A 23,044-nucleotide genomic window follows, 5' to 3' on the forward strand; every position below is an offset into this window, starting at 1 on the left:
CTTCTCTCCACCTCTTCTTCTCCCCACCTCTTCTTTTCTCTCCACCTCTTCTTCACTCTCTTGTCTCTGTAGTTTACCCCATGTGAGCGTTTCTTCTGGCCCCTCCTCTATTTGCTCTCTCAGGGCCACGTCTCTGTGGTGATGTCTCCCTAGCAACGGGGATCCTCTGCCCATGCAGCCAGCTGCTGGACGAGACCACAGACAGACAGAGTTACACACACGTTAAGAGCAAGTGATGAAAGGAAGACTAGGCCTACTGTAAGTAATCCTGATTTATCTATTTGTTTTATTCAGACATTTTGGCAGGATAAATCCCTTGGGATGAATCATTGTGTTCTACAGGGGGTCCTGATGAAGCAACAAACACATTACAAAGGCAGTTCCATTCAAACAGGAACATGGTGTATCTACAAACATGTTCTCTCCCTCATTCACCCTGTCCCTTTCCCTCTCTGTCTGTCTCTGTGGATGTGGGATTATCATGGATTACGCTCTTCTCTGATTGGATTACAGACTCCATGACAACATCCCCAATGCACTCTCACCCCACAGCAGAAATCAAAAAGCAACCCCAGAAAGAGAGAGGATGAGAGAGAGAGTGAGTGAGAGAGAGAGAGAGAGAGTGAGTGAGTGAGTGAGTGAGTGAGTGAGTGAGTGAGAGAGAGAGAGAGAGAGAGAGAGAGAGAGATGATGAAATTGCCACCACATGTCAGCAACACTGTAGGATATAAAGCCTAGCCCTCTAGCCTACAGCCCACTACTCCTACCATGACCATCGACTATTGCTGCACTAAGACTATGTGGTGTCTATATGCATTTGTCATATCATGCATTATGATAACATGTAAAATATCAACTCTAGTGTAACTCCAAAGCAGTTTATGCTTTGGGGTTTATGTAAAACTTCTGTATTCTGTGATGTTGAATATCAATTCTGCATTTCACATATTCCATATAATCTCATGCAGCAACCTTCTGACCAGTAGCTGCTGTTTACAGTATGTCTGTGGGGTTTTGCAGAAATGCTTGCCAGAATGTAATTTACTTGACCATTTATTCGACTTTTATTTTCTAGAGTAGTTTACTTACCACCAGTGCTCAGTCCATGACAGATGACATCTCAATCGGAATCATAATTTCATTCCGCAAACTCCTTCAAATTGAAGTGATATATTATAACACAAATATCCATGCAATCTCGACGATAAATTAGTCGGAATGGACAACTGTAGGCCTACTGTAGGGCAGGCAGGCTATTATCGTAAATCGGTGATCAACTGGCGAAAATCGGATTATTTCGAAGGCAAAATGTACACTGGTTTTACCTCTACCGGCACGACACTGGTTGACAGCGGCAGATTGTGTCTTCTATCGCAAGACGATCGAACTAGAGCAAACTCCGTTTGGGGGCTCGGGAGTAGAAAACGAGTGCACTCACTAGTACTGGACTCCGCCCCTCTACGTAACACGCAGCCAATAGCAGTTTACGCCACTTTAGCGGGAGAATTAATTTATCTCTGAAGAGTTGTGCGTTAATGTTGTCTTGTAACTAACTGTAAAGCAGAGGCTTGCTTGACTAAACAGGTATTTATGAAACACACTATTATGCCTTATGTTATCTTTCCAACATGTTGTCACAAGCTAGTTGGTTGTTATAGACGATGAGAAGAACATTTTGACATTTTCAAGGCTTCAACAGTTACGTTCTTACAGCACTGTCCGAGCTGCTGCACTAATTTTGTCTAACTAGCTACACTAACGTTAGCTAACAGCTAACGTAATCTATCAGAACCAACAATGATGTGTATAAGACAATGATGTGTATAAACCCATCATTGGTATAAACCCATACATCTCATTGATCTGAACTAACTATTCAAAGGCCATGTACACTGTAAGGAAAGTAATATATGGCTATGCTATGTAAATCTGTTATCTAACTAGCTGCTAGCTGTCTTTTACTAATCAGCTACTAACTAGAACATTGATTAGCTAGTTAGCTAGTTAGCTAGCTGAATAAGGTGTTACAGAAGGGAACAAAAGCCTGTACACCCAGGACCACTAGTTCTCCAGGTGGCTCAGGGTTGACCACCCCTACCCATAAGCCCTCTTATAGATTTACATTTACATTTTATTCATTTAGCAGACGCTCTTATCCAGAGCGACTTACAGTTAGTGAGTGCATACGTTTTCATACTGGCCCCCCGTGGGAAACGAACCCACAACCCTTGCGTTGCAAGCGCCATGCTCTACCAACTGAGCTACACGGGGGGCCAGTATGATGTGAAATGATTTGATAAAATATTACAATCACACCCTCATTCAACTCACAGACAGGATGCGTCGCTCGGGGGCCCCCAGCCAGCTCTTTGGTAACATGGCGAAGAAGCCCCGCTTCGTCCCTCCTGAAGCCTCACTGGCAGGTCCTCCTGATATCCCTGTGGGTACCCTGCCTGAACTGGAGCCTCTGGCCCCTAAACTCACCCTGGGGAATGTGCTCAACAAGGTAAACACATGGTCCACTTCACTCTCATCCTTAGCCACAAATGTGACCCCTATTACTATTGTAGTAATTTAGTAACTAAGCATAGGAGTCATATTGGAGCTACTTCTCTCACTAGCCGATGTGAGTAAGACCTTTAAACAGGTAAAAATTCACAAGGCCGCAGGGCCAGACGGATTACCAGGACGCGTACTCAGAGCATGCGCAGACCAGCTGGTAAGTGTCTTCACTGACATTTTCAACCTCTCCCTGACCCAGTCTGTAATACCTACATGTTTCAAGCAGACCACCATAGTTCCTGTGCCCAAGAACGCCAAGGTAACCTGTCTAAATGACTATCGCCACGTAGCATCTGTAGCCATTAAATGCTTTGAAAGGCTGGTCATGGCTCACATCAACACCATCATCCCAGACACCCTGGACCCACTGCAATTCGCGTACCTCCTCAACAGATCCACAGATGACGCAATCTTTATTACGTTCCACACTAAATTAACACCTATGTGAGAACGCTGTTCATTGACTACAGCTCAGCGTTCAACACCATAGTGCCCTCCAAATTCATCACTAAGGGAAGGACCCTGGGACTGAACACCTCCCTCTGCAACTGGATCCTGGACTTCGTGAAGGGACTCCCCCAGGTGGTGAGGGTAGGCAACAACACATCCGCCACGCTGACCCTCAACAAGGACCCCCTCAGGAGTGTGTGCTTAGTCCCCTCCTGTACTCCCTGTTCACCCACGACTGTGTGGCCGCGCACGACCCCAACACCATCATTAAGTTTGCTGACAACATAATGGCGGTAGGCCTGATCACTGACGACGATTAGACAGCCTATAGGGAGGAGGTCAGAGACAACAACCTCTCCCTCAACGTCAGCAAGACAAAGGAGCTGATTGTGGACAACAGGAAACGGAGGGCCGAGCACGCTCCCATTCACATCGACAGGGCTGTAGTGGAGCGTACATCACTGGGGCCGAGCTCCCTGCCATCCAGGACCTCTATGCCAGGCGGTGTCAGAGGAAGACCCTAAAATTGTTCAGAATCCAGCCACCCAAGTCATCGACGGTTCTCTCTGCTACCGCACGGCAAGCGGTACTGATGCACCAACAGGACCCTGAACAGCTTCTACCCCCAAGCCATAAGACTGCTAAATAGTTAGTTTAAAAAAATTGTTCAATAGTTAACATTTACATTTGAGTAATTTAGCAGACGCTCTTATCCAGAGCGACTTAGTTAGTGCATTCATCTTAAGATAGCTAGGTGGAACAGCCACATATCACAGTCATAGTAAGTACATTTTTCCTCAATAAAATAGCTATCAGCAAAGTCAGAGCTAGTAAGGGAGGGGGGGGGGAGTAAAGTGCGCGTGTTAGTTCACGAAAGTTTATATTTTTTGATTAACCAAATAGCTACCCGGATGATCTGCATTTACCCTTTTTTCACTTACCTTTTTGACTCATCACATACGGTGCTGCTACTGTTTACTATCTGTCACTTTATTCCTAGTTATATGTACATATCTAACTCAATTACCTCGTACTCCTGCACATCGACTCCGTACAAGTACCCCTTGTATATAGCCAAGTTATTGTTGCTCATTGTGTATCTATTATTACTTTTTATTGTTTCGTGTTTTACTTTTCTATTATTTCTCTTTCTCTCTGCATTGTTGGGAAGGGCCCGTAAGTAAGCATTTCACTGTTAGTCTACACCTGTTGTTTATGAAGCATGTGACAAATAGCATTTGATTTGATTTCACTCATACTTTGATGTGTGGGCCCTCTCAGACCTATGTAACAGTTCTCCTTCCTTGCAGGTCCAGAGGAGCATCTCAGCCCCTGCACTGCCCCTTGCCCTGCCTGTGAAGGCCTTCGGCCTGGCTAAGAGCAGCCCCCAAGCCCCAGGCATGTCCAGAGCTCTAGCCAGGGTGCTGGGTGCAGCAGACAGTAAGAAGAACGGGTCAGAGCCTGAAGACCCTTCCTTTACAGAGCAGAACACTGGAGACCCAGCTGGTGAGTCAGACATCAGAGGATGAGAGGTGGGGTGGGTTGTGGTGGTGGCACAGTAAACGTTGTCATTGAAACCAGGTATTCCTGGTGTAGATCTACTGCATTTTAATGTGGAGCAATACTTCTGTTAAGCTTTGGATTTACTCTCTGTATGTCAAAAGCAGAAATCCTGGTGATGAATATCACTAATCATAAAAGCAACAATGCAACTACTAACCAATGATGATGGTAAGAATAGTCAGGAACATTTGGTGTGCTATAAGCGAAATGCAGTATGTTTACAATATGTAGCATATATTGTTTACATTTCACTGCTGTTGCTAAAGACGTTCTGAAACATTGTTTGTGAGATGCTGGGATTTTGTGTAGTTTAGCGATTGAGTCTAAGACCTAAAAAGGTGAGGCACGGGGAGAAACTGTATTTTGCCTAATAAAATAGTGATATTTTTTTTATTTAACCAGTAAAGTCAATTTAAGAATACATTCTCATTTACAATGACGGCCTAGCAAGAGGCAAAAAGGCCAAAGTGTCCAGTTTGAGTGTGTTTTGCAGCCTGTTCCAGTCGCTAGCTGCAGCGAACTGAAAAGAGGAGCGGCCCAGGGATGTGTGTGCTTTGGGGACCATTAACAGAATGTGACTGGCAGAACATGTGTTGTATGTGGAGGATGAGGGTTGCAGTAGGTATCTCATATAGGAGGGAGTGAGGCCTAAGAGGGTTTTATAAATAAGCATCAACCAGTGGGTCTTGTGACGGGTATACAGAGACGGCCAGTTTACAGAGTGCAGTGATGTGTCCTATAAGGAGCATTGGTGGCAAATCTGAAGGCGACTGGTAAAGAACATCTAGCTGCTCGAGAGCACCCTTACCTGCCGATCTATACATTTCGTCTACATAATCTAGCATGGGTAGAATGGTCATCTGAACCAGGGTTAGTTTGGCAGCTGGGGGGAAAGATGAGCGATTACGATAGAGGAAACCAAGTCTAGATTTAACCTTTGGGTCTGAAAGTACAACACTTATTTCCAATTTGATGGAAAAGACGCTACGACCTCCAACGAGACATCAAACATGCAAAAGGACAATATAGGAGGAAGGTGGAATGCTATTACACAAGCTCCGACGCTCGTCGTACTGTAGGTGGCAGGGCTTGCAGACAATAACAGATTACAAAGGGAAACCCAGCCATGAGTTGCCCAGTGATGCAGAACTCCCAAACCAGCTAAATGCCTTTTATGCTGGCTTCAAGGAATATAACACTGTGCCTTGCGTGAAAGCCCCTGTTTTTACGGATGACTGTGTAATCTCGCTCTCTGTGGCCAAAGTGAGCAAAACGTTTAAACAGGTTAACAATCACAAGGCCGCCGGGCCAAGGCGCGTTCTCAAAGCATGCACAGACCAGCTGGCAAGTGTTTTAACAGACATTTTCAATCTCTTCTTGTCCCAGTCTGTAATCCCAAAATGTTTCAAGCTGACCACCATTGTCCCTGTTCCCAGGAGCTCCAAGGTAACCTGCCTAAATGACTATCGCCCTGTAGCACTCACATCTGTAATTATGAAGTACAAGGCTGGTCATGACACACATCAACACCATCATCCCAGACACCCTAAACCCACTCCAATTCGCATACCACCCCAACAGATCCACAGATGACGCAATCTCATTTGCACTTCACACTGCCCTCTTCCACCTGGACATGAGGGGAAATAACTATGTGATAATGCTGTTCATAAACTACAGCTCGGTGTTAAACACCATAGTCCCCTCCAAGCTCATCACCAAGCTAGGGACCCTGGGAATGAACCCCACCCTCTGCAACTGGAATCCTGGACTTCCTGACAGGCCGGCCCCAGGTGGTGACACCTCTGCCACTCTGACCCTCAACACGGGGGCCCCTCAGCGGTGTGTGCTTAGTCCCCTCCCATACTCCCTGTTCACCCACGACTGCATGGCCACGCATGATTCCAACACCATCATCAAGTTTGCTGACGACACGACAGTGGTAGGCCTATGGTAGGCCAGTCAGCCTATAGAGAAAGGGTCAGAGACTTAGCAGAAGACCAAGGAGCTGATCGTTGACTATAGGATAAAGAGGGGAGAGCACGCCCCTATCCGCATCGACGGGGCTGTTGTGGAGCGGGTCGAGAGCTTCAAGTTCCACATCACTAAGGACTTAACATGGTCCACACACACCCGCAGTCGTGAAAAGGGCACGGCAGCGCCTCTTCCCCCTTAGGAGGCTGAAAAGATTCGGCATGGGCCCTCGGATCCTCAAAGTTCTACAGCTGCACCATTGAGAGCATCTTGACTGGCTGCATCACCGCTTGGTATGGTAAATGCACCGCCCTTGAACGTAAAGCACTACAGAGGGTGGTGCGGCAGTCCAGTGCATCACTGGGGCCGAGCTCCCTGCCATCCAGGACCTCTATACCAGGCGGTATCAGAGGAAGGCCCGAAAAATTGCCAAAGACTCCAGCCACCCAAGCCATAGACCGTTCACTCTGCTACCGTCCGGCAAACGGGACCGGAGCATCGGCTCTCTGACCAACCGGCTCAGTTAAAAAGCCGTTAATTTGTGGCACCCTGATGAAGGCCTTAGCAGATAGGCGTTGGTGTATTTTATTTGACTACAAATGAAAGGCATTTTAATTTGCAAACCCACACGAGTGCCTGGATTTAGATTTTTTTATGCCACTTAGCACCTATTTGTGGTTATAATTTTTCCTTTTTGCTTTTCCAATACAAACATGATAGAATAATATGAAATCAAGAGAATGTGTATGCTGCTTTAGAAAGGAAATGCAGCAAACCAATATCGCCTTTCTAAGGTGAGTGACACTTAATCTGTCCATTTAGGACTGGCTGGGATTAATTTCATCCTTGGGTTTCAGTGAAACAAACACACACTGAATGAAGCCTGGCCAACTGTAACAAGCCTATGTTTTAATGACAGCAGTTCCAGCATTATGCAAATGAGCGTGGGTAGTGCAGCGGCAGCGCGAGGCAGATTAGAGCTGTGCCTGGGATCAGTGAGCACACGCGCTCTGTCCCCCCTCCCTCCCTCCCTCTCTCCCTCCCTCCCTCTCTCTCTCCCTCCCTCCCTCTCTCTCTCTCAGAGCAACTAGTGCCTCTGTCTCAGTGTCTCCTCTCCTTTCCCCGCTTTTCCTCTCTCTTTGTCTTTTCACTACTTTCCCCCTCATTCTGTTGTTCCCGTCGGCGGATGATTCGTGTGTTTCTCCTTGACGCGGCTCTGATTTCCTTTGTGTAAAAAAAAATCGCGCATTTGCACGGACTCGCGCAGCGCGCACACTGCTCCGGTTAAACCAGCGCCGTTTCCTCTTCTATAGGTAAACGGAAATAAGAATAAAGAACATGCATCTTTACAATTTCATTGGTATTTCCCCATGTAAGCACACACATTCCCACCGTATGTTAATATTTAGTGTATAGCAGTTAGAACGAGCGCTGGTTTGAGGTTTAGAGAGACCGGGCTGTAAGTAGGTCGGGCTGGGTTTAAGCGGCTTTAGCCTGCGTCAGCCTAAGCTGGGAGGAATTCACCCAAAGCCCTCCGCGGTAGGCGGGGGCCTAAACGAGGCTGGCCTAGTTAAGCCTGATTCTTATTGTGTGCCTGTGTGTGTTGTGTAACACAGAGCAGAGAAGACCTCGGATGAGCGAGAGTACATGCGTTAGACTGTGTTTGATTGAGAATCCATAAAGGGGGAGGAAGAAGAGGGACAAGGAAGAGAGGAGAGAGTGAGTGAGTGAGTGAGAGTTAAATCAGTATTAGCCTGAGCCTCGTCACGGAGCACTGAGTGAAGGAACAGGAAGAAAAGGGAGGTAGACAACCAGACCAAATGTAAAAAGGAAAGGAAAATAAGCAAGTTATTGAGTTGAGTTAGTGCTGGTGTCTAGGCTTGGCCTAGTCTGGTTCCCTGGGCTATGTTCTAAGATGGCGTCTGGGTCCGTCTACATGTCATCCAGTATGGTGGGTAAGGCTCGCTCCTCCAACTTCACCCTGTCTGAGAAGCTGGACCTGCTGAAGCTGGTGCGCCCACACATCCGCATCCTGGAGGAGCACACCAACAAGCACGCCGTCATCGTGGACAAGAACAAGTGCTGGGACACAGTGTCGGAGCAGTATAACGTCCTGGGGGGGGACAGGCCCCCCCGCACTGCCCAAGGCCTACGCACCCTCTACAAGAGGCTGAAGGAGTCGGCCAAACAGGAAGTGATGCAACGGAGACACGCCCAGCCAGAGTACAGAGGAAGTATATCTGAACCAACCAGGAGAGTGATGGAGATGATACCTCACCTGTTCCATCACGGAGCTATCCACCATGATAAAGACCCAGCGACGATGCATAGGTGAGACCCACACACACACACACACACACACACACAGGGGATACTCTGTAGAGCTCTACTAATAACTACCAGAGGAGAGGGGAGGGGATACTCTGTAGAGCTCTACTAATAACTACCAGAGGAGAGGGGAGGGGCTGCTCTGTAGAGCTCTACCAGTAACGAGAGGGGAGGGGCTGCTCTGTAGAGCTCTACCAGTAACGGTAGGGGAGGGGCTGCTCTGTAGAGCTCTACCAGTAACGAGAGGGGAGGGGAGGGGCTGCTCTGTAGAGCTCTACCAGTAACTAGAGGGGAGGGGAGGGGCTGCTCTGTAGAGCTCTACCAGTAACTAGAGGAGAGGGGCTGCTCTGTAGAGCTCTACCAGTAACTAGAGGAGAGGGGAGGGGCTGCTCTGTAGAGCTCTACCAGTAACTAGAGGAGAGGGGAGGGGGCTGCTCTGTAGAGCTCTACCAGTAACTAGAGGAGAGGGGAGGGGCTGCTCTGTAGAGCTCTACCAGTAACTAGAGGAGAGCGGAGGGGCTGCACTGTAGAGCTCTACTAGTAACTAGAGGAGAGGGGAGGGGCTGCTCTGTAGAGCTCTACCAGTAACTAGAGGAGAGGGGAGGGGCTGCTCTGTAGAGCTCTACTAGTAACTAGAGGAGAGGGGAGGGGCTGCTCTGTAGAGCTCCACTAGTAACTAGAGGAGAGGGGAGGGGCTGCTCTGTAGAGCTCTACCAGTAACTAGAGGAGAGGGGAGGGGCTGCTCTGTAGAGCTCTACCAGTAACTAGAGGAGAGGGGAGGGGCTGCTCTGTAGAGCTCTACCAGTAACTAGAGGAGAGGGGAGGGGCTGCTCTGTAGAGCTCTACTAGTAACTAGAGGAGAGGGGAGGGGCTGCTCTGTAGAGCTCTACTAGTAACTAGAGGAGAGGGGAGGGGCTGCTCTGTAGAGCTCTACTAGTAACTAGAGGAGAGGAGAGGGGAGGGGCTGCTCTGTAGAGCTCTACTAGTAACTAGAGGAGAGGGGAGGGGCTGCTCTGTAGAGCTCTACCGAGCTCTACCAGTAACTAGAGGAGAGGGGAGGGGCTGCTCTGTAGAGCTCTACTAGTAACTAGAGGAGAGGGGAGGGGCTGCTCTGTAGAGCTCTACCAGTAACTAGAGGAGAGGGGAGGGGCTGCTCTGTAGAGCTCTACCAGTAACGAGAGGAGAGGGGAGGGGCTGCTCTGTAGAGCTCTACCAGTAACTAGAGGAGAGGGGAGGGGCTGCTCTGTAGAGCTCTACCAGTAACTAGATGGGAGGGGAGGGGCTGCTCTGTAGAGCTCTTCAAGAGAGGAGAGGGGCTGCTAACGATCATTTGAAAGTTTGTTTTAATCAAATCAAGTTGAGAAAATAAAGGACATACACGACGACTTACAGTCATGCGTGCATACATTTTTGTGTATGGGTGGTCCCGGGGATCGAACCCACTACCCTGGCATTACAAGCGCCGTGCTCAACCAGCTGAGCTACAGAGGAGAGGGGAGGGGCTGATCTGTAGAGCTCTACTAGTAACTAGAGGAGAGGGGAGGGGCTGCTCTGTAGAGCTCTACTAGTAACTAGAGGAGAGGGGAGGGGCTGCTCTGTAGAGCTCTACTAGTAACTAGAGGGGAGGGGCTGCTCTGTAGAGCTCTACTAGTAACTAGAGGAGAGGGGAGGGGCTGCTCTGTAGAGCTCTACTAGTAACTAGAGGAGAGGAGAGGGGAGGGGCTGCTCTGTAGAGCTCTACTAGTAACTAGAGGGGAGGAGCTGCTCTGTAGAGCTCTACTAGTAACTAGAGGAGAGGGGAGGGGCTGCTCTGTAGAGCTCTACCAGTAACTAGAGGAGAGGGGAGGGGCTGCTCTGTAGAGCTCTACCAGTAACTAGAGGAGAGGAGAGGGGCTGCTCTGTAGAGCTCTACCAGTAACTAGAGGAGAGGGGAGGGGCTGATCTGTAGAGCTCTACCAGTAACTAGAGGAGAGGAGAGGGGCTGCTCTGTAGAGCTCTACCAGTAACTAGAGGAGAGGGGAGGGGCTGCTCTGTAGAGCTCTACCAGTAACTAGATGGGAGGGGAGGGGCTGCTCTGTAGAGCTCTTCAAGAGAGGAGAGGGGCTGCTAACGATCATTGAAAGTTTGTTTTAATCAAATCAAGTTGAGAAAATAAAGGACATACACGACGACTTACAGTCATGCGTGCATACATTTTTGTGTATGGGTGGTCCCGGGGATCGAACCCACTACCCTGGCATTACAAGCGCCGTGCTCAACCAGCTGAGCTACAGAGGAGAGGGGAGGGGCTGATCTGTAGAGCTCTACTAGTAACTAGAGGAGAGGGGAGGGGCTGCTCTGTAGAGCTCTACTAGTAACTAGAGGAGAGGGGAGGGGCTGCTCTGTAGAGCTCTACTAGTAACTAGAGGAGAGGGGAGGGGCTGCTCTGTAGAGCTCTACTAGTAACTAGAGGAGAGGGGAGGGGCTGCTCTGTAGAGCTCTACTAGTAACTAGAGGAGAGGGGAGGGGCTGCTCTGTAGAACTCTACTAGTAACTAGAGGAGAGGGGAGGGGCTGCTCTGTAGAGCTCTACTAGTAACTAGAGGAGAGGGGAGGGGCTGCTCTGTAGAACTCTACTAGTAACTAGAGGAGAGGGGAGGGGCTGCTCTGTAGAGCTCTACTAGTAACTAGAGGAGAGGGGAGGGGCTGCTCTACTAGTAACTAGAGGAGAGGGGAGGGGCTGCTCTGTAGAGCTCTACTAGTAACTAGAGGGGAGGGGAGGGGGCTGCTCTGTAGAGCTCTACTAGTAACTAGAGGGGAGGGGCTGCTCTGTAGAGCTCTACTAGTAACTAGAGGGGAGGGGCTGCTCTGTAGAGCTCTACTAGTAACTAGAGGAGAGGGGAGGGGCTGCTCTACTAGTAACTAGAGGAGAGGGGAGGGGCTGCTCTGTAGAGCTCTACTAGTAACTAGAGGGGAGGGGAGGGGCTGCTCTGTAGAGCTCTACTAGTAACTAGAGGAGAGGAGAGGGGAGGGGCTGCTCTGTAGAGCTCTACTAGTAACTAGAGGGGAGGGGCTGCTCTGTAGAGCTCTACTAGTAACTAGAGGAGAGGGGAGGGGCTGCTCTGTAGAACTGTGCACAGAGCTAACCCCAATCAGTTTACACACACATACACACTCCTCATTCTCACACTCTTAACAAACGCACACGCTCATTCAGCCTAAAGTATTTGGTTCCGATTTCAAGTAAAACGGACATTTTATTTCAGCGATGATAATGCAATAACAACATTCTCCCTGCACAGCGAAAAAGTCATATTGAATAGAAAATTTTTCTCTTCTCTTCATAATGTAAACGCTGAACATGCTTTCTGGCTGTGCATGAATGTTTTATTTTATTACCTTTTCTTGTTTTCAGTCAACAAACAAAACACAATCCACATTGACAGATGTGGCAGACATAAATAACATAAGAAAATAAATGAAAAATAAAACAAAACAACATTTGCAGCAGCACTATCAGTAATCATGTTTGATATTTATTATATACACTGAGTTTACCAAACATTAGGAACGCCTTCCTAATATGTAGTTTCACATATACATACATACATACACACATACATTTCCTTAATCACCCCATTCACTCTGTCCAGTTTGAAATATAGTTGAGTAGTGGAGACCAGAGTCTATCAGACCCGGGCTGTCTCTTGCGGAGGTCATAGGTCAGCTTTTCAAGGGGCAGAAAGTCAACAATCTGGTCAATCTGCATTTTAAACGTAGGAGAGATATTAGAAGCCCACAGTAGGAGAATGCATTTTTTAGCAAAGTGTGAGATGGTCATAAAAAGGGTATTATGAAGAATGTTTTTGACAGTCCCGAAGACCGGTTGTGTTAAATACTCTCAATACCCCCTCCCACCTCATGCCACTTATAAATGTATGGCTGTAGTAATAAAGCTGTATTCTACTCCATATGCTCGCTGTAGGATGATGTATAATAATGATATAGAAATAAAACTGCATTATACTTTTTAACTCCAGGTTGATGTATAAGCATGAATCTGTAGGATGATGTATAAGGGTGACTACAGTAATAAAGCTGTATTCTACTGTTTATCTGCAGGATGATGTATAAGCATGACTCTCCCATGGAGCAGCCTGGCAGCAGCTCCTCCCTCCCAGACTACCCATCAAACCCCATCACCCACCACCTGGACCAGGATGTGATCAGGCTGGACCAGGACATGATCAGGCTGGACCAGGACGTGATCAGGCTGGACCAGGACGTGATCAGGCTGGACCAGGACGTGGTCAGGCTGGACCAGGACGTGGTCAGGCTGGACCAGGATGTGGACGTGAAGCCTCCGCCAGACCTGACCATCCTCTCCACGCGTGTGGGGGCGGTGCTAGGAGGTGAGGGGGGGGAGGAGGAAGATGAGGAGTTGGGCAGTGTCCATGGTTACGACGGCTCCCTCTCTCCCTGCTCATCCTCCGTCGCCCTGCCCCTCTCCACCTCACCCGTTCCCCTGCAACGTGACCTTTACCCTCATGACCACTACCCCCGCCGTGACCCTGACAGGCTCCACCCCCTTCAGCTGGCCAAGGAGGAGCACGAGCAGGTCATGGCCAATCACAGAAAGATGGGCGTATACCTGGAGGAGAAGAGGGAGGGGCTAAAGAGGAAGCAGGAACTGGAGGAAGAGCTTATGAGAGCGAAAATCAAAGTAGAGAAACTGAGGGCAGCCAGGCTGAGACATGGACTACCACTGCCCCTATAAGACACACCCATGGCCTGGTAGGACTGACCATTTGGAACTCAGGAGGATGCTCTGAATTGTTAGTATTTCCGTGTTGAATGTTTAGCGTGTGGAAGAGGGGTTTGGCCTGAGAAATAATGTGTTTGAGGGATGAACAATGTGTTTTGAGTGAGGATTTAAAGGTCCAATGCAGCCTTCTTTATCTCAATCTCAAATAATTTCTGGGTAACAATTAAAATACCTTACTGTGATTTGTTTTCCATTAAAATGGTCAAAAAGAAACAAAAATAGATTCTTAGCAAAGTTCAATTTCTCAAGTAAGAATTTTGGTAGGACTGTCTGGAAGTGGTCTGAGTGGGGAGGGGAAAACTAAAAACTAGCTGTTATTGGCAGAGCGGTTTGGAACCCTCTTTCTTAATGGTCTATTAACAAATGTATGGTGATGTCATCAGGCAAGCCAAAACTCCATTCCTCCCAAACAGGCTGAAATTTCAGCTGATCTTTTCAAACAGCTCTTACACTAAAAAGGCATTATCATTTTCACTGTGGAAATATAAAACACAGGAAAATCTAGTTTTTGACTACACTGGGCCTTTAAACAGTTTATTTGCGTAAGAAATAGTGTGTTTGAGTGAGGATTTAAACAGTGTGTTTGTGTGAGGAAGAGTGTGTTTGCTTGAGGAATAGTGTCTTTGAGTGAGGATTTAAAGTGTGAGGAAGAATGCGTTTGTGTGAGGATTTAATAGTTGTTTGTGTGAGGAAGCGTGTGTTTGCTTGAGGAATAGTGTGTGTGTGTGTGTGGCGACTATACGGTTGAGCTATAACTCTGGTGCAAAAGACCATACAGATCTCTGCTTTTGTCATACGAGAGGTGCTACTATCACTGGTTTTAAAACTGGTACTATTTTGACTGGTTTCCATTGGTTCAAAACTCTGCGTTGCTTAATCATCCCATTTGGGGATTAGGAGGGAAGAGGATAGGTGATGGGGAGGGAAGTGGATAAGGGATTGGGAGGGAGGAGGGGTTTAGAAGGGGGTGTTGCTGTTAGTGTTATGATGTTCAGTGTTTGTTGTTCAGATCTTCTGTGGTTTCATTGTTTTCTATTAAAAGTGTTTTTCTTCATGGGTTTTGTGCTTTATTGTCTCATCTCTTCTTCTTCTTCCCTTCTCTAACCTCCCCTCCTCTATCCCTCTCTCTTCCCCTCTTCTTTACCCCCTCGCTCCCATATCTGTCTCTCCTCACCTCTTCTCTCCGGTCTCACCTCCCCTCCCTTCCGGTCTCACCTCTCCTCTTCTCTCCGGTCTCCCCTCACCTCTCCTCTTCGGTCTAGACTCAATATGAGGTTCTCTTCACTGTAAGCCTGCCACCTGTAAGAGTGAATGTGTAATTCAAACCTAATTCAAAACCTTTAGACTTGGATGTTTCACTTGTGAAGAAGTGTGAGGTAAAGCACAGATGCAGTGATGCTTAACAACTACAGTGACTATACTGTCCTAATATGGTCATTTTAGAGGAAACTGGATTACATTTTCTCTGTAAGGCAAGGGAGACCCATGGCTTGGACAGCCTCTTGCAGCCTAGGGCTGATGTCTCATCCTGGGCATGTCGCTGTAGGAAAGTCCCAGGCTGCAAGTAGAGTGGAGGCCTCAGTGATGTAGCAGCCTCTGCTGGTGAACATGTGAACTGCCACTCAGCAGATCTTGCATAAAACCTAAGGCGTGAATCCAAATTTGAGATTAGTGCACACACACAATTCACACTTTCGCCTAAATCATACATTTGCTGCTGTTAATAACAGAATTGAAAACAAATGTATTTTAAAGAGCAATTCAAAGCCTTGGTATAAGGTTTAGGGTATTGTATTAGGATCCCATTAACTACTACTAAAGCAGCAGCTACTCTTCCTGGGATCCACATAAAACTTGACATAATACATAACATTAATGGACAGAACTTCATACATTTCAAATATGAATACACGCTTTCATACATTCATGCTTTAGCAAATATAAAAGACCACTCAGTATCTTGTACTGAAAAAGAGTTGAGCTACTTGTCTCCGCTGGTGTTTGTTCTAGGCACATGTAGTATATTTAGAGTTTGCAGGCTGCAGTTTGTGTGAGCAGTAATGTGTTAATGCTCTGATTATTAGTGTTGATGGTTTTTTTTTGTTTCAGATTTCAGATGTTCCCCACAGAGTCCGGCAGGAGGGTCAGGTAGCGGTCCTGGTTCTGATTCTGGTGGGCCGAGGTACTTCAGTGTGATGTGGTGTAAGGCCAGTGGGAGGAAACACAAGCGCTGGGAGGGAGATGCTGTCCTGGTGACACGAGGACGCACCGCCACTCTCAAAGACATGGAGGGCAAGGACATCGGCAAGGGTGAGTGTGTGTGCATTTTACTGTCTGAGTGCCAGTTTCCCGATCACAGATTAAGCATAGACAAAACATCATGCTCAATGGAGAATCCTCATTTGAAAGTGGTTTTAGTCCAGGACTAGGCCTCATCTGTTGCCAGGAAACCGGCCCTGAGAGTGTTATTTCCGAGTGCATCTGAGAGTGATTCAGATTTTGTGTGTGTAGGTAGTGGGTATAAGGTGTCAGAGCTGGCATCGCTGAGTGAAGGAGAGACGTTGATGGTAGGAGGTAAACAGGTGGAGGTGATGGGACTCATATCAGAGCTGGACTACAATAAGGGCCGCTGTTTCCTTGACGTCCATGTGGAGAAGGAGGAGCCTAAGATATCAGCTCCTCCCCCCTCACGACGCCCAGCTTCCAAACCGTTCTGCCGTCCGACGCTATTGGGCGGAGAGACTGATAGGGGAGTGGCCAAACCTCAGGAGGAGGGGCCCTGTAAACCACGCCACGACCCTCTAACACCAGGTAAATACACAGACATACAGTACACACACACACACACACACACACACACTCACACTCATCATATCTCTAATGGTTTGTGTAGGAGCCCTTGTCATGCCCCGGCCCTCAACCAATCACCAGTGGGCTTATAACAAGGCAGGCCTCCCACTGGTGGACGTGGTGGTTGACCCCTACTTGACTGCTAACCTCCGACCCCACCAGAGAGACGGCCTGCTGTTCCTCTACGAGTGTGTCATGGGGATGAGGTAATGGGAGATGTGTGTCATGGGGATGAGGTAATGGGAGATGTGTGTCATGGGGATGAGGTAATGGGAGATGTGTGTCATGGGGATGAGGTAATGGGAGATGTGTGTCATGGGGATGAGGTAATGAGAAATGTGTGTCATGGAGATGAGGTAATGGGAGATGTGTGTCATGGGGATGAGGTAATGGGAGATGTGTGTCATGGGGATGAGGTAATGGGAGATGTGTGTCATGGGGATGAGGTAATGGGAGATGTGTGCATGTTCATGATGAATCCTCTGATCACTCCAAAATTAAAGGTGGTGTTCCACAAGGCTCTGTGCTGGGGCTGCTATTTATTTAGTTTGATTGATTTGGTGTGTGTGTGTGTGTGTGTGTCAGGGCTACATGTAGGTACGGTGCTATCCTGGCAGATGAGATGGGTCTGGGTAAGACCCTCCAGAGTGTGGCATTGACGTGGACGCTGCTAAAGCAGGGCCCGTACGGCGGGAAGCCGGTTGCTAAGCGTGTGCTGGTGGTTGCCCCTGGCAGCCTGGTGCAGAACTGGGGGGCGGAGTTTAAGAAGTGGCTCGGCCGTGAGAGGATCAGCGTCTACACTGTTAACCAGGTAGGGGTGTGTTTGATCAGCGTCTACACTGTTAACCAGGTAGGGGTGTGTTTGATTAGCTTCTACACTGTTAACCAGGTAGGGGTGTGTTTGATCAGCGTCTACACTGTTAACCAGGTAGGGGTGTGTTTGATCAGCGTCTACACTGTTAACCAGGTAGGGGTGTGTTTGATTAGCTTCTACACTGTTAACCAGGTAGGGGTGTGTTTGATCAGCGTCTACACTGTTAACCAGGTAGGGGTGTGTTTGATCAGCGTCTACACTGTTAACCAGGTAGGGGTGTGTTTGATCAGCGTCTACACTGTTAACCAGGTAGGGGTGTGTTTGATCAGCGTCTACACTGTTAACCAGGTAGGGGTGTGTTTGATCAGCGTCTACACTGTTAACCAGGTAGGGGTGTGTTTGATCAGCGTCTACACTGCTGTTTCTGATCCATATGGTGATGTGTGTGTGTGTTCCATGTTGTGTTGTTCATTAGGACCACAGGGTGGAGCTGTTTGCAGCTTCTCCTCTCCACAGTGTGTTAGTGATCAGCTATGAGATGCTGCTACGCTCTCTGGACGTGGTGAGTTGGTTCACAGCACGTATCCAACAGCGGTGGGAAGTACCAGTGTTACAACACTGTTGAATTACACCTAAACTCCTATACAGTGCATTCAGAAAGTATTCAGACCCCTTGACTTTTTCCACATTTGTTACCTTACAACCTTATTCTAAAATGAATTAAAAAATAATCATCTTCAGCAATCTACACACAATACCCCATAAAAATAAAAAACATATATATTTATTTTTTTACTATTTTCTACATTGTAGAATAATAGTGAAGACATCAAAACTATGAAATAACACATATGGAATCATGTAGTAACCAAAAAAGTGTTAAACAAATCAATATAGATTTTATATTTGAGATTCTTCAAATAGCCACCCTTTGCCTTGATGACAGCTTTGCATACTCTTGGCATTCTCTCAACCAGCTTCACCTAGAATGCTTTTCCAACCGTCTTGAAGGAGTTCCCACATATGCTGAGCACTTGTTGGCTGCTTTTCCTTCACTCTGCGGTCCGACTCATCCCAAACCATTTCAATTTGGTTGAGGCCGGGGGACTGTGGAGGCCAGGTCATCTGATGCAGCACTCCGTACTTTCTGAAGGCACTGTATGACACAGATTAGGAGTACGATGTTACACTCATGGGACATCAGAACGTTCTGTGTGTGTGGTGTGTGTTCTATGTTTGTGGTGTGTAGGTACAGAAGCTGGAGTTTGGGCTGGTGATCTGTGATGAGGGTCACAGGTTGAAGAACAGCAGCATCAAGACCTCCTCTGCCCTCAGTGGTCTCAGCTGTACACGCAGAGTTATTCTGACAGGTACACACACAGCCCTCTGTTTTATTGCCGTTTTCCTGTCCCTTTCTCCTAGTGTTTTGTGGTATATTGTGTGTGCTGTACTGTAGGTACTCCTGTGCAGAATGACCTGCAGGAGTTCTATGCCATCATAGAGTTTGTGAACCCGGGCATTCTGGGGTCGTCTGCTGCCTACAGGAAGGTGTACGAGGAGCCAATCCTCCGCTCCCGACAGCCCACCTGCACTGAGGTACATTACCCACCTACACTCTCTATCTCTCTATTATCTACTGTCCCCATCTCTTTCTCTCCCTTCATTCCTTCTCTATATCTCTCCCTATAGGAGGAGAGGGTTTTGGGGGAGGAGCGAGCGGCTGAGCTCTCTCGTCTGACTGGTCTGTTTATTCTGAGGCGGACCCAAGAGATCATCAACCGCTACCTGCCGCCTCGTCTTGATTGGACAGTGTTCTGTAGCCCCTCCCCCTTGCAGCGGGAGCTGTACCAGGCTCTCCTCTCGCACCGTGTCATCCGAGCCTGTCTACAGGGGTCGACACAGACACAGACTCACACACATCTCGCCTGCATCACCGCCCTGAAAAAGCTCTGCAACCACCCAGGACTGCTCTACTCCACTGTACAGGTACGACACATAAAGACACAATGATGATGATGACGACAATGATGATGGTGATGATTGTGTGTTTTCCAGGAGCGTTCTGACAGTGGCTCAGCAGAGGGTTCTCTGTATGAAGGGCTAAGAGGTGTCTTTCCAGAGTCTTACTCTTCTGGGGGCTTCAGTACAGCTGACTCAGGGAAACTACTGGTCCTGTCTGACCTACTGACCACTATACGCCACCTCAGCCCTAATGACAGGTGTGTGTGTGTGTGTGTGTGTGTTTGTATGAAGTGGGTCAAGGGATCTGGGCACACTGGCATTGGTTTGTTGACACCATAGAGATCCTATTAAATTACTAGAGGGGCTGTCATAAACCCTGAAAGTTCCAGAATGGGGTGAAAATGGCAGCCATATTGGCCAGGGAGAAATCCAAACCAGTCTAATTGGAATGAATGGCAGAAGAGGTAGAATCCCGATTTTTCTTATGGAGGAAAATAAAAGCAAAACATGTGATATCAGAAATTGTGTAATAGAATTATTGTCAAACTAAAATATTGTCATATAATTATAAATACAGTTTATACGGATTTTATACACATTTTCAGTATAAATAGCCTCTGAAATATATGTAAACAGACCATAAATGTCAAAAAATGTTAGTTATATGATACAATATCAGTACTTGTTGCATTTACAACTTGTCTAAGTCCTATCATCAACTGATTTCAGCCAGTGTATGGATTGACTGCATTTTTTAAATGGAATGTTGGCATATTGGCAGTTAATTAGAAACATTTATGGAATCATTCCTCTAAAACTGACTGGCTAGCTAGCTAACAAACATACAGTGCAGATACATTCTTAAAAAGCATTATTTTACACTATCTTATCACAGCACTGGCAAACCATGGTTGACAAACTCCCTGACCAAAATGGCTGACCTTTAGACCATCATAAGAAGGTTCATGGCCATTCTAATTCATAATTCTATGGTTGACACACTCATGCTCTGGCACATGATCTGGACCATCTTGATCCTATGTTTGTGTGTGTGTGTGTGTGTGTGTGTGTGTGTGTGTGTGTGTACAGGGTGGTGGTGGTGTCTAACTACACTCAGACGTTAGACCTACTCCAGAACCTGTGTGTCCACCTGGGTTACACCTACTGTCGCCTGGACGGCCACACCCCCACCATCCAGAGGCAGCGATTGGTCGACAACTTCAACAGTCCTCACTCCGCTCACTTCCTCTTCCTCCTGAGTTCTAAAGCCGGAGGGGTGGGGCTTAACCTGATTGGCGCCTCCCACCTGGTCCTGTACGACATCGACTGGAACCCTGCTAACGATATACAGGTACAAACACACACACACTCACACACACACACACACACACACACACACACACACACACACACACACACACACACACACATACACTCTCCACACTCCCACTCACCACCATTTAGATGGCACGGTCTGTGTATGTTTCGTTCACATCTGAAACACACGTGTACACGTTACTGGTCGGTCAGTACCTGCTATGCTCTTGGAGGAGTGAGGATGAGGAAGAGGCCTTCCTCCTGATGTGATAGTTGGGGCTGATGTGTGTGTGTCTGTCCCCCTCCAGGCAATGGCGCGAGTGTGGAGAGACGGACAGAAGAAGACTGTTCACATCTACCGCCTGCTCACTGCAGGTACCATAGAGGAGCGTATCTTCCAGAGGCAGGTGTCCAAACAGGGGCTTTCTGGGACAGTGGTGGACCTGGGGAAAGGGGCGGAGCATACCAGCTTCTCCTCCAATGAGCTGCGAGATCTCTTCAGCCTGACGGACACACCCTGTCTCACTCACGACCTACTACACTGCAGCTGCAGTATGGATGGATCAGCCCCAGGTGCGCGCGACACACACACACACACACACAGTTGTCTGCATGTGTGTTTATTAAATTTGTTTCTTGTGTGTATTATAGAAGAAGAAGAGGATGAGGAGCCTGCGTCTGATAGGCCGTGCCAGCTGGGTCGTCAAGGTGACCGTGGTGGGGCGGGGCAGAAGCATCTGAGCATGTCAGAACTGATGCAGTGGAGACACTTCTCAGGAGGGACACACACCTTCAGAGATGCTTACCTGGATCACGCACGAAACCACATCTCCTTCGCCTTCCAGTCCACCATCTCACACACCACTCAGTAACATGCGCACTCACACACACACACACACACACACATGCACACACACACAGGCTTTCCACAAATGACCTCCAGACACCAAGGAAGTGGCCCTTTCTGAGAAACATTGGACTATATGTTATTCTTTCTTTATATTCTCTACTATTTTTACAGTTTGATAGAAGAAAGTGTAAATTATCGAATAAACTGTTAAATTATACTGCATATTCCATCTGTCTTTTATTCTGTTGCAGAAATAACAAGATGAATCAAACACTGCAGATGAATCAAACACTGCAGATGAATCAAACACTGCAGATGAATCAAACACTGCAGATGAATCAAACACTGCAGATGAATCAAACACTGCAGATGAATCAAACACCGCAGATGAATCAAACACTGCAGATTAATCAAATCAAATTGTATTTGCCACATGCGCCGAATACAACAGGTATTACCGTGAAATGCTTACTTACATGAATCAAACACTGCAAATGAATCAAGCACTGCAGATGAATCAAACACTCCATTTAAAACCTGTGTTTGACCTTTAGGGATGGGGAGGTGGAAATGACTTCTGCAATGAGAGGAATCCAGCTGTGTGTGTGAGTGTGTCCATGTCAACTGTTTCATTCTTGGGCAAAGTGTGTGTTTCCACTCTCTTCAACTGTTTCATAAAGGTATACTGTATGTTAGCTGATGTATAGTCCAGGACCACACACACAACAGGGCTGGCATGGAGGGAATGTGTCCACACACCACCACCCTGGGAGAGCCAGCCTCAGTGCTGTAGTTACTACTGGTAGAGATGGAGAGTCTCAGTCTGCTGTAGTTACTACTGGTAGAGATGGAGTCTCAGTCTGCTGTAGTTACTACTGGTAGAGATGGAGTCTCAGTCTGCTGTAGTTACTACTGGTAGAGATGGAGAGTCTGTCTGCTGTAGTTACTACTGGTAGAGATGGAGAGTCTCAGTCTGCTGTAGTTACTACTGGTAGAGATGGAGAGTCTCAGTCTGCTGTAGTTACTACTGGTAGAGATGGAGAGTCTCAGTCTGCTGTAGTTACTACTGGAAGAGATGGAGAGTCTCAGTCTGCTGTAGTTACTACTGGTAGAGATGGAGAGTCTCAGTCTGCTGTAGTTACTACTGGTAGAGATGGAGTCTCAGTCTGCTGTAGTTACTACTGGTAGAGATGGAGAGTCTCAGTCTGCTGTAGTTACTACTGGTAGAGATGGAGTCTCAGTCTGCTGTAGTTACTACTGGTAGAGATGGAGAGTCTCAGTCTGCTGTAGTTACTACTGGTAGAGATGGAGAGTCTCAGTCTGCTGTAGTTACTACTGGTAGAGATGGAGAGTCTCAGTCTGCTGTAGTTACTACTGGTAGAGATGGAGAGTCTCAGTCTTCTGTAGTTACTACTGGTAGAGATGGAGAGTCTCAGTCTGCTGTAGTTACTACTGGAAGAGATGGAGAGTCTCAGTCTGCTGTAGTTACTACTGGTAGAGATGGAGAGTCTCAGTCTGCTGTAGTTACTACTGGTAGAGATGGAGAGTCTCAGTCTGCTGTAGTTACTACT

The 23,044-nt window shown here is 47.5% G+C and overlaps 2 protein-coding genes across 3 annotated transcripts; both read left to right on the forward strand.

The window, feature by feature from the left end:
- The first annotated feature begins 1,505 nt into the window (after positions 1-1,505).
- On the forward strand, positions 1,506-21,690 carry LOC121542660 (DNA repair and recombination protein RAD54B). Of its 2 annotated transcripts, none has more exons than XM_045208541.1 (15): positions 1,506-1,584; positions 2,334-2,506; positions 4,323-4,518; positions 15,790-15,990; positions 16,192-16,491; positions 16,574-16,736; positions 17,116-17,341; positions 17,820-17,906; positions 18,594-18,714; positions 18,801-18,940; positions 19,034-19,330; positions 19,400-19,563; positions 20,396-20,657; positions 20,932-21,196; positions 21,275-21,690. In XM_045208541.1, exons 2-15 carry the CDS (start codon positions 2,339-2,341, stop codon positions 21,493-21,495), a joined length of 2,811 nt encoding a protein of 936 aa, XP_045064476.1. In that variant the 5' UTR covers positions 1,506-1,584; positions 2,334-2,338; the 3' UTR covers positions 21,496-21,690. The 2 variants fall into 2 exon arrangements, with proteins under 2 accessions (XP_045064476.1, XP_045064477.1); XM_045208542.1 differs by having other exon boundaries at positions 18,846-18,940.
- Positions 7,633-14,137, forward strand: LOC121542661 (fibrinogen silencer-binding protein). The gene is made up of 2 exons (XM_041852140.2): positions 7,633-8,880; positions 12,978-14,137. Exons 1-2 carry the CDS (start codon positions 8,465-8,467, stop codon positions 13,630-13,632), a joined length of 1,071 nt encoding a protein of 356 aa, XP_041708074.2. The 5' UTR covers positions 7,633-8,464; the 3' UTR covers positions 13,633-14,137.
- Positions 21,691-23,044: the final 1,354 nt, after the last annotated feature.

The sequence above is a fragment of the Coregonus clupeaformis genome, chromosome 28, assembly GCF_020615455.1.
Source record: "Coregonus clupeaformis isolate EN_2021a chromosome 28, ASM2061545v1, whole genome shotgun sequence".
NCBI classification, from domain to species: Eukaryota; Metazoa; Chordata; class Actinopteri; order Salmoniformes; family Salmonidae; genus Coregonus; species Coregonus clupeaformis.